Here is a 12347-nt window from a genome sequence, read left to right as displayed (position 1 = left end):
AAAACTGGTCATTCAAAATGCATGCACTTACCTTGTTCATATTTAAATGCCTAGCAAAGTGGCTTGATTATAATTTTACAAGAAATTCTGTCTTTTGATTTAAAATCACATTAAAAAGTATAATGACTCAATCAAAACCTTTATAATAACTTCTAAACACACTACCAATAGTAATAGAACCATAATTACACTAAGTATATCAACATTAAAAAGAACTAAATATTTAGAGGCTTTAATAAACCTAAAAAAAAAGTTCCTAATTTTTTCAATGCTCTGCTAGGTATTGCTAGCTTACTTGGGTCTAAGTTAAGTATACCTTAATTTTACCAGACCAGTGAGCTGATTAACAGCTCCCCTAGAGAGGGCTGGCCCGAAGGATTAGACTTATTTTACGTGGCTAAGAACCAATTGGTTACTTAGCAACGGGACCTACAGCTTATTGTGGAATCCGAACCACATTATAGCGATGAATGAATTTCTATCACCAGAAATAAATTCCTCTAACTCGGGTAATTGAACTCCGGTCCATCAAGTGATAGTCCGCAGCTCTACCGACTCACCCGACAAAGAGGCTACTTGGGTCTAAACTGTAACACTGCAACATGTATAATCAAAGGTTCAGCCCATTAAGACGACATCGGAAATAAGGAAGAAGACAAACATCAACCTAATACATAAACCTGGAACACAAAATTCTTAAATTTAAATGAACGTTAACTAACAATTCGTACCTGCAGTACACTTTAAGCAATACTCGGCTAAGTTGGATTTATATGATGCAGTGTCACGCACTGCACAGTGCATTTCAAGCTATCCCACAGGAGTAGCCTATAAAAGTGATGTAGATCACCGTGCAAAGAAGGATCACTGGGTCTAGGCCCATCATTAGGGGTATTAAATTTATGACGTTCAACAGATTTGAGGATTCCCTACCAACACAGAGACAGCAGTAACTTCGGAAGTGCAACCATCCAGTTATAATTCCTATTTAAGGACTCTGTCAGACCCTGGTATCCTGTCTCTTCTCCAAATTCAAGAAGGCAAAAATTCAGTTCGAGAAATTCTCATTACTTTTAATTTTTTTTTTAATCTTGGCTATATACACGTGCTTTCAGTTCTTCCTCTCCTGATAGTCTCAGTTGCAAGCAGTCATTGTGCTAACTCTTCTTTGGTCGTTGGTATTCAGTGTTAAGACAAGCACACTAACTTCACTCTCTCGCACTCTTGTGTATATATATTGTACCAACTCTTGATGCACCTTGCTGTCATGCGAAGCACGTATTGCATATGAACGCTTGCAGGCGCGTACTCTCAGTATTCACAGGACACAAAAACAAATATATATATACATTTCATACACATATACATGCATACACACACAAACATACATTTAATACACATACAATACATTAACACACATATATAATGCATTATGTATGTATGTGTACATGTATTTTATAAATATATATAAATGTATACAGTATATATATAAATAAATATATGTATATATATATAAATAAATATATATATATATAAATAAATATATATATATATATATATATATATATATATATTTATATATATATATATATATATATATATATATATATATATATATATATATATATATATATATATATATATATATATATATATATATGACTATTTATCACATCACCGTGATTCATATACAATCAGAAAGCTACAAACGTCCTTTAATATCCAATTCGCTCTACCTCGGAAATAATATATTTTCATATATGTTACCGAAGGGGAACTGCGTTAGTGCGTCCCTGTAGTCCTGAGTCCTCGTCCGTCGCTGGTTCGACCCCACGGGACGGTGGACTTATTATCAACTAAAAAATTCCCCTTCGGTAACATATAAAATATATTATTTCCGATAGAGCGAATTGGATATTAAAGGACGTTTGTAGCTTTCTGAATATATATATATATATATATATATATATATATATATATATATATATATATAATATATATATATATATATATATATATATATATATATATATATATATATATATATATTATGTATATATATATATACACACTATATATATATATATATATATATATATATATATATATATATATATATATATATATATATATACATAGGTGTGTGTCTGCCCACGCGCGTGTAAAGATGAGTATGAAATGTATATATGCTTGTTTGTTTGTGTGTATGCATTCATATGTATTTGTATGAAATGTATATATGTTTGTTTGTGTGCCCTGTGTGAATATGGAGAGTACGCGCCTGCAAGCGTTCATATGCAATACGCGCCTCGCATGACAGCAAGGTGCATCAAGAGTAGGTACAAGAGGAGACACGACCCGTGATCTGGATTGACGACAGAATTACAAATGCCCATCAGATTTCTCCTGGGAACGCGGAACCTACTTTTCGTCGTTCACCGTTCATTTAAGCCCGCTTCCCTCATGAGGGATTAGCCATATTTATCCATATTTTCACAAACACTTTCATGAATGATAACACTAACTGATACTCCAGGTAACACACTACTACTGTAGTAATAGCTCAGAAAACACTGATAATCATGAGGACTACGATAGTGATTGGTAACCGAAAACTGTTTGGCCCCTTTACGTTCGCTACAGATATTATCAACTTTGGCCTTCTACAAATAAGACCACCTACACACAAAAACTTGTTTCTGTTTCTGGCCATACCGTTTAATCACAAAATTTTCACTTTCAAATCAAATCAAACGGAGACGTTACTCCTCCCATCAGTAATTATTTATTGAGCACCGAAATTGGGTTTCTGTCTGACACTTCGACTTCATTAGTTTTAAGAATTAAAACCAGTGTTTAAAGCTTTTCATCTAGTTGCTTCTTCGCTTCAGTTTATTATGCAGCATGAGTATTACCATCAATCTGCTTAAACTACTGAGATACAAACAGAGAATGGTAACCATTAAAACGCGGTAATGAGACTTACCACAGTCAGGGCAAATTTCATAGATTTCCAAACTTTCTTGTACTCATGTAATCAGTTTGATGATCCTCTTTTCAGCCTCCCTCCCTATGGAAGGAAACGGATTGACAGATAGGCAGAGAAAGTGAGGGGGTGAAAGCGGAGTCCGCAAGGTAGGTAGAGCATAGCATCGTGCAACCAGTTAACCTCTCGAGTTTCTCTCGGCATAGTGCTCTACCAACATCCGACTTACGGTGCTGCCTGCCACACTGGAAGACAGTTTTGAAAAAGCATACCAAAAGATATCAGTTACTTTACAAAGACGTTCGATTTGTGCATATTACTTTTGCGCTATAAACGCAAAACAAGTAAATTCGTACGGTTATAACGTGATCCATTCTTATACATCTTACTAAACATAAAAGTGAATGAAGTGAGTGTGGATTTACCTCTAAAGCTTTATTGTGAATACTTATGGGAAATTTTATTTATCACCATCACTTAGAAGAATCACAAGAATACCATTTTTAAAATCTTCAAAAGGAAACACTGACGTGTAAATGCATTTAAAATATTAAGCATTGGACAAACTTTTAAGGGGGCATTTAGAAAGTGTATGGCGAGTCATCTGCAAGGAACCTCTTTGAATCGGCGTGAGATTGGGCACCTGGCTTTGCTACCACTAAATGTCAGAGAAAACGCGTGTGACAAGGGATGTAAATTTCTTTGCGATATCACTGACTGGGAAAGATACGGACGAACCGTCACAGGCGCAACCACACCTCTCAAGAGGTAAACACGCCTGTCTCACCTTGAATACTGTTTTTACCACCATGCGGCTGTTAATCCTGTGTGTATTGGTAAGTAACAACAGCATTTGCGACAAAAATATGATTTTCAGAATATATCAGTTATCAACTGGCAAATAATTTTTTTGCATATGTTGTTGCATAATACACAAAGATAATACACGCATAACTACAGTAATAATTAGATTCAAATTTGAATAAAAATAATATCTAAAAACTAAAAACTTCCCCTTCTGTTTCAGTTCACTTTGTCATCAGGCAGTGTGGAAAGGTAAGGACTGATGAGTAAATCAGTAAATGAAAAATACTTAGAGAGGGGAAAGGGTGCATACAAATTTATGAACATATACATATGTACATATATATACATATGTATGTATATACAAACACGTATATATACATATATGTATATATAATTATGTGTATAAATATATATATACAAAAATATATTTATTCATATACACATATATAAATATACACACATATATATATATATACATACATATATATAAATATATATATAATATATATATATATACATATTAATATAATATATAAATATTTATATATGTATATATATATACAATATATACACACACATACATTAATATATATATATATATATATATATATATATATATATATAATATATATATACTGTATATATAAATATATATATATATATACTGTATATATATATAATATATACATATATATATATATATATATATATATATATATATATATATATATATATAAAATATATAAATATATATATATATATATAAAATATCCAAATGCAGGCAGGTCCGATTCTTTCTTTTCCTAAATTTCGATTCTGAGCTTCTATATTACTATTATGATTTCTAATTACCCTTGATATTTGTTTACACACCTTGGTACGCGAATACTTTCAAGACCATTAATACATTTGATGCGCATCGCCCATGCACACATACAGATGTACGTCAGTAATGTATGTATGTATGTTTGTATGTATGTTTGAATGTATGTATACATGTATGTATGCATGTATGATGTATGCAATTTTGATACGTGCATATGTCTTCATATTAAACCGTGTACTTTCGCGTATCCCAAGGCAGTTGTGTATTTCCAGAAATGACTAAAGTACAAAGTCGTTATTATCTGTTATTAGAATTTGTCAGAAAAAGAAACAAGTAAAAAATGCGCCAAAGTTTCTTCGGCGCAATCGAGTTTTCTGTACAGCGTATTGTGCTGCATGAAACTCTCAGCCACGGCCTATGAAACTCTCAGCTGAGGCCAATGAAACTTTCAGCTACGGCCCGATGGTGGCCTGTGTTGTTGTCACCTACAGCGTTGCCAGACGCACGATCATGGTTAAATTTAACCTTAAATAAAAATAAAATAAAAACTACTGAGGCTATGAGGCTAGAGGGCTCCAATGGCATGTTTTATGACTGGAGGGTGGATGATCAACATACCAATTTGCAGCTCTCTAGCCTCAGTAGTTTTTAGGATCTGTGGGAAGACAGAAAAAGTACTGATGGACAGACATATAGCCATCTCAGTAGTTTTCTTTTAGAGAAAACTAAAAATACGTTAATTTTCACATGACCCACATTAAAGCATTGCCTGTTTGTACAGATTCGAATTAGTTCATACAGGAATATTTTCTATCCTTATCCGCTGATGACTGATCGTCAATGACCCTATAATGGATATTAATCTCAGTGATGAAAACGCTTATCAAGTAATCTTTTATAATCAATCTCTTATAGATGCCCTTGCTTCACGAGGGTGTCGTATTTTATTAAAAAGTGAGTGTGTGTGTGTGTGTGTGTGTGTGAGAGAGAGAGAGAGAGAGAGAGAGAGAGAGAGAGAGAGAGAGAGAGAGAGAATTATACCACAATCTGCGCAATGGTCAGGTAAAATCACAGAACTTAAATAATTACGTTGTCTAACAATACCTGGGTTCACCTTCAAGAAGAAACATTGGTTAGAGAAACTATTGGTCTAGTTCTGCTGTTTATATATACACACACACACACACACACACACACACATATATATATATATATATATATATATATATACATTAAATATTTACATATAATTATGCATTTATTTATATATGTATATGTATATATGTACATTTATATATATATATATTATATATATATATATAAATAATTATATATACAGTATATTTATACATAAGTAAATAAAAATATATATAATCTATATATATGTATATATATATATATATGAATATATATATATATATCTTTATATAATATATATATTTTTAAAGCGTTCGCTTTACTTAGTACTGCACTTTCGTATATCCAGTTCGTGGTTTGGTTAGTTAATAATTCATCTGTAATATGCACTGAACGTACGCGCTGAAGTCTAAACGCTTGTTTTGGTTGGTTGGATGTGAGCGAGGGCAAATCTCAAAACTTATCCGAATCCCCGAATCGGTGAAAAGTGAAGGGGAAAAATTTCGCTCGAGTGTTTAGACCCTTTAAGAGTTCGGCAGCTTTTGGGTGCCCAGAAGGACGAAAAAGTTCAAGAGTTTTAAAACGGAAGGGCAAATCAAAAGGGACTCGTCAAAATATGCTTCAGTTGTTAAAAAAAAAAAAAACGAACGGCCAATATACAGTAATCTTTATGAAAGAACAGATCTTTCCGGAATACTTTACGATCTGCGTAAATGTATCAAAGTGCAAGACTCTAGGGCAGTGATTCTCAAACTGGGTGCCGTGGCACCTTGGGGTGCCACAGACAGTGCCTACGGGTGCCATAAGATTGTCATGAATTTTGTCTTGGCTAGATCATCTCATTGAACATTTATAAAAAAATAAAGTTATAGAAGACTTCATATAATTATTATCAGCTTGTATATATATATATATATATATATATATATATATATATATATATATATATATATATATATATATATATATATATATATATATATATATATATATATATATATATATATATATATTAATTCATGCGATTTGGTGGGATGGTGAAGAAGGGGTGCCGCGGTAATGATTACATTAGTTAGTGTGCCATCACTAATAAAAGATTGAGAACCACTGCTCCAGGGAGCAAAATTTGATACTCAAATCCATCTAAAATAATAAAATCCGTGTGTATCTTTCTTGTTTGTCAGCCCCCCCCGGGTGGGGGCGGGGTTGGTAGGGGATCGGAAGGGTAGGGCAGATATAAGACATCTACCCTCCTGCAAACCTGTTTGTCTGCCAGGGTGGGGCAGGGGTAGGCAGGGGATCTGGCGGGTAGGGGAGACATGACGGGCAGCGCCGGGTTCCAGCGCAGCGTAGCGCACGCCATCAAGATGGTAACTGAATGAAGTCTAAAGAAAAAACCAGCAGAAAATTGTCCCTGGGGTCACTGACTGTACTGGATGTCGACTGCCTTGTTTTGACCGGTTTCTTCGAAACAATTCAGCAAAGGCGAAACAGGTCGAGAATCAATTTCAGAATCAGAAGACTGAGACGTCCAAGAAGTCCATAAATTTATGCTTGGAAAAATAAATATCATATGCCCAACAATGCACACACACACACAAGCTGACAACGTAAATATATTGAAAAAAAAAAACCATGCCAGGACAAAACTAGTACACGAATTTGTCATATTTAGTTCAGGAGGAACTTATCAGTAGCATACGAAGTCTATCAAAATTTTGAATTGAAGTTACTTTTTTATTTAAACCGCCATGTCATGATGATAAACCATCTAACATTCAGGATGAAGAATTTCTATGACGAAAGTGATGATAAATCAGTAATGGAAATGTACATTAAAAATTATAGTTAAGAAAACTTGGACATATTAAAATATAAAAAATTAACACTTATCATTTCATATTACGAACACTTTCTCTCAACCGAGATCAGCAGTAATCATCCAGGAAAGATTGGTAATATTAAGAGTCAATCAAAGAATGAATGTTAAACTTCATAAAACACGCACTGGTCCGAAAATGACCATCATCTATCACAATAAAAACAAGGTCTTGTCCAAGAAGAAAAAAAGATTTGACAACCGTGACAATTAGGTAACACTGCACACAAAAGTTCGAAACGCTGTTACCTGCATAAAAAAAGAAAACACACACACACAACTCTCTCGCACAAAAAACCAGGTTGACGGAGTAAAAACCCGCCTGAGACGTTTCTATGGATAATTCGTTTGCTTCTCCTTTCAGACCCACCTTTGGACAGAAATCAGCACCACCCACTAAGGCCAAATTCAGGGACAAGAAACCAGGCTTAGGTAAGTTTGAGCCTAAATGATTACTGAAGGCCTTTTGACATCTTGAGCGTCAGTTATCGACTTTGAGTCATTTCGATTCACCCAGATTTAGCAAAAATCATATTCTTCCTTGAAAAATACTTGTTTCAATTCAATTCAATGAGGGGGGATAGGATAGAGTGAGGGTTCGATTACAAATCGATTTAAACCCTAAGGGTCCCCCGGAAGGAAGATAAGGTTTGGAAGGGGGTAAAAGGGGTGTGAAATGAAGGTATAAGGGGAAGGATAACAGAATGGGACAGACCCATTTGTCATTTAGTTTACAGTTTAGTGCATGTCGTGTATTTTGTATTTGTTTGTGGGCTTGAGAGTGTAGGAAGGGTACGGCAAACGGCCAAGGGCGAAAGTCTTATCTTATGTACGGGCTCCAATATTGGGATCGTCCTCCTTCCCTCCCTCCTTCAGGGGGAGGAGGAAGGAGGACTCTGACCACTGTGCTATACATTAGAGTAGTGCATTTCGTTAGTAGCGTTAGTTTCTCAGGCTCTCTTCCCGAGCAAGACAGAGGGTTAGTTTCAGCAGCAGGTGCAACGAGAGTCTATGATAATTGTGCAAAGAACTGACACCTGGGGTGAAGAATATATACTACTTGTTTTAGATGAAGGGTTTTCCATATTGTCTTTTTCCTGGTATTGACCTTTGCAGCACAACTCTTCTCAGTGGTAGGTTAAGGGAAAACAGCAGACTTAAGGAGATCCTGATAAAATAAATTAAATATATCTTATCTGAAGAGAAAAAAATAAGAGGTAGGTCACTGTCGTTTCACTTAAGAATTCAGGTTTACGTCTGGATGATCACCAGCGTTTTTCCAGCTAGTTTGGAAAGGGAACAAGCAACTGTAGCAAAACAGTTGCACTTCCTTTTACACAAAGAAACAAGCCACGCTTCTTGGACAGTATAGCCCTCATACGCTTCCGTCCACGTGCAATAACCATATACTCATTTGAAAAAACTACTTTTAAAATAACTCAGTTGCTCATTTCCGTTGCCTGCAAAATCCATTGTATATCGTCACTCAGCAGTCTCATCGAGAAATGTTTAGCTTCTAAAAGGTCAAATAAATGACCTGCAAAACCTACAGTCTCACTAACTAAACCGCAGTTAGGGACATTTAGTGGAAATGCCATCACTCGGCAATCCCACCTAGTCATAGTTACTGGCATAAAGTGACAATATCCTCTCTCAATGAACTTAAATATTGAAAAACATTTAGTTATATTTAGAAATTCTTGTTTTAAACACTCCAGTTTAAGAAGAGTTTTTGCTTATTCCAGAACAATATCCTTGTCAATGAACTTAAACATTGAAAAACATTTAGTTATATTTAGAAATTCTTGTTTTAAACAGAGTTTAAGAAGAGTCTTCATTCCAAATTCTTGAAGTGCCCCTGAAACAGAGGTTCTTCATAATCACTGTCACTGTCAGTGGAAATTTGTGGTCTGTACATTTGTAAATTGTATTATTAAAAATCTCTCTCTCTCTCTCTCTCTCTATACTCTCTACTCTCACACACACACTAATATATATATATACATACATATATATACTATATATATATATATATGTGTGTATATATATATATATAAATATATATATAATATAAATATATATATATATATATATATATATATATATATAATATAAATATATATATAAATATAAATATATATATATTATATATACATTATACTATATATATACATATATACACACACATATATGTATACATATATATACACACATATATATATGTATACATATATATACATATATATATATATATATATATATATATATATATATATATATATATATATATATATATATATATATATATATATATATATATATATATTATATATGTCCATCTTAACCTCTGTGTCTGTCTCTCTTTATATACACTGCTATAAATACATACATGGAAAATAGTGCAATGGCCTGTCTGTCTGTTTATCGCTCTCTCTCTTTATAAACTCTGCTACACTTGCACGTATGAATCATGCTGGGACGAACTCTCCTTTCCCCCACCTCCCATTCTCTCTCTCTCTCTCTCTCTCTCTCTCTCTCTCTCTCTCTCTCTCTAGAAACTACTTCGCCGGAGAGCGCTCAACAATCAAGTCTTGTTTGCAGCTGATTTCTCCGAACACAATCCATTTCTTCAGAAATTGGTATTCCTATCTGACATTCAAACCGTGTGCATGAAAACATTTATACATAAACATGCATAGGCACACTACTCTACCCAGCCCTAAGCATGTCACAATAGTGCTAACTTTTTTGTCAAGATATTTATATTGAATTCAAGTGTGATATTTACATTTCAATTCAGTGCATGCATCTAGCGAATATTCGACTTAGCACTGTGATATGCCCAAGATACACACTGCCTGTAAAAAGTAGGATATAATATATATACTAGGATATATATATATATATATATATATATATATATATACTGTATATATATATATATATATATATATATATATACTATATATATATATATATATATATATATATATATATATATATATATATATATATATATATATATATATATATATATATATATATGTTCTTGTCAAATCTTTTAACTATAGCATGTCTTGTACTTCTTAGGCCTTGAATGCTATTACATACTGAATAAAATCGCATTCCCTTTTTGCATTACCTGAAAATTGTACAATTTTCTTTAGGTTCCGGCAAACTACACGGTCGTCAAAATTCAGTGCAACGTTCGATTGCGTCACAGCAACAATTGCAAAGATGCTTCACTCCGAATCTTCGATGGTTGGAGAGGAAAGCAAAAGTGAGTTAGGTGGAAACTGCTCTAATTCTGTCAAAGGACTCGAGTAGTTGCCTTGTTGCCCTTTTCTTCGTTTCTTCCATTTCTTTTAATTTTCGTGCCAATTCATTTATCCAGAGGTTATTTGACTATCTACAGATTTAACTGAGCGTTTTAATCGCCATAAACAAATAGATAATACAAATAAATCTTATATTTGTTCACACATATGTAAAAAACAGGTGAACGCATGAACACAATTTTACTTAAACATGGACTAGTCTCTCTCTACTTCCAGACTTATAATTACGCTTTTATTTACGTCGTTATACGCCTCCGTGCATCCCTCTTTCTTTCACAGATACTGCGGGAAACACCACCACGTCGTGAGCCGCAGCGGGACAGGCATCATGATCGTAACAGCGAAAGCCCAGACTCGTAAATTCACCAGCGAAGAATTGGGGACATTCAGCTGTGAAGTCAACTCCGAGCTCAAGGTGAATTTTTTCGTGAAGCTCCCCGAGAAGCACTTCACAACCCCATCGCCTCTTCCACCACCACTGCTGCTCCTGGAAAGAATCATGGCCTATATGACCAGTGACCCAAATGATTAGAGGCGAGGACGTCGGTTGTAGTAGGGAGAATGAATCTGATGTCTAACTTACTTTGTGAGTGTTACTGTTAAATACATTAACTTCAGAAAGATAGGTAATTTCTTATAAATTATATCTGTAATACCTCAAGGTCCTTCAAACGTTTCTGTACTGAATTAATTTGAACTTTACAAAACTTTGAAAAGGATAAATTATTTTTTTGTAGTAAAGTGTATTATTTCCTGTTTTCAAGACACTCTTTCCACGTCTTCTTGCTCCGTCCGAGGTGACACAGGGAACCTCCCGAAGTGAATTCAAAACTATTCGATAACTGTGAAGTGTATCCTCAAGTCACAGCTACATTGTAATTGCTTCTTTATTTCCACTCTACTCCACGAAGACGCTCTGTGAGACCTGCAAATAAAATTGTCATATACACAGTGGTGCGCGCGCACACTCGCAGATTTATACGGAGTATTCCATATCAGCTGTCACGTTCACACTGTCATAACACTCAAAGAATAAAATGATTAAATTTGTTCCTGAATGACTCCATATTTCCAGTTCTGTTATCAAGTGGGGAACTTACTGCATTCTTGGGGATGCAAACGTAGAAGCTCTAAACACAACATTAGAAGTGCATCTGGGCTCAAATAACTTGGAACCACTTGTAGCTAATCTTGAGTTGATTCCATCAGCAAGCCTTTGGAATATTTGGGTCGTCCAGTCTTGATAGCATGATGAGTCATTACACACATTTTAAATATTATTCTAGCTTTGACTGAGACAGAAGAACTGAAACAATACAGGGCTAATCCTATCACGAAGTGCAACCCCTTATTCATCCTGCCGCTCTGATTAAT

The 12347-nt window shown here is 34.3% G+C and overlaps 1 protein-coding gene across 1 annotated transcript; it reads left to right on the top strand.

Annotated features, from left to right (window-relative positions):
- Positions 1-3128: 3128 nt before the first annotated feature.
- LOC136848811 (uncharacterized) lies at positions 3129-12023 on the top strand. The gene is made up of 5 exons (XM_067121481.1): positions 3129-3822; positions 4014-4042; positions 8000-8067; positions 10803-10915; positions 11253-12023. Exons 1-5 carry the CDS (start codon positions 3649-3651, stop codon positions 11331-11333), a joined length of 465 nt encoding a protein of 154 aa, XP_066977582.1. The 5' UTR covers positions 3129-3648; the 3' UTR covers positions 11334-12023.
- The last annotated feature ends 324 nt before the right edge of the window (positions 12024-12347 follow it).

This window comes from Macrobrachium rosenbergii, chromosome 2 (genome assembly GCF_040412425.1).
Source record: "Macrobrachium rosenbergii isolate ZJJX-2024 chromosome 2, ASM4041242v1, whole genome shotgun sequence".
Classification (NCBI taxonomy): domain Eukaryota; kingdom Metazoa; phylum Arthropoda; class Malacostraca; order Decapoda; family Palaemonidae; genus Macrobrachium; species Macrobrachium rosenbergii.
This window is presented reverse-complemented; position numbering and strand designations above follow the sequence as displayed.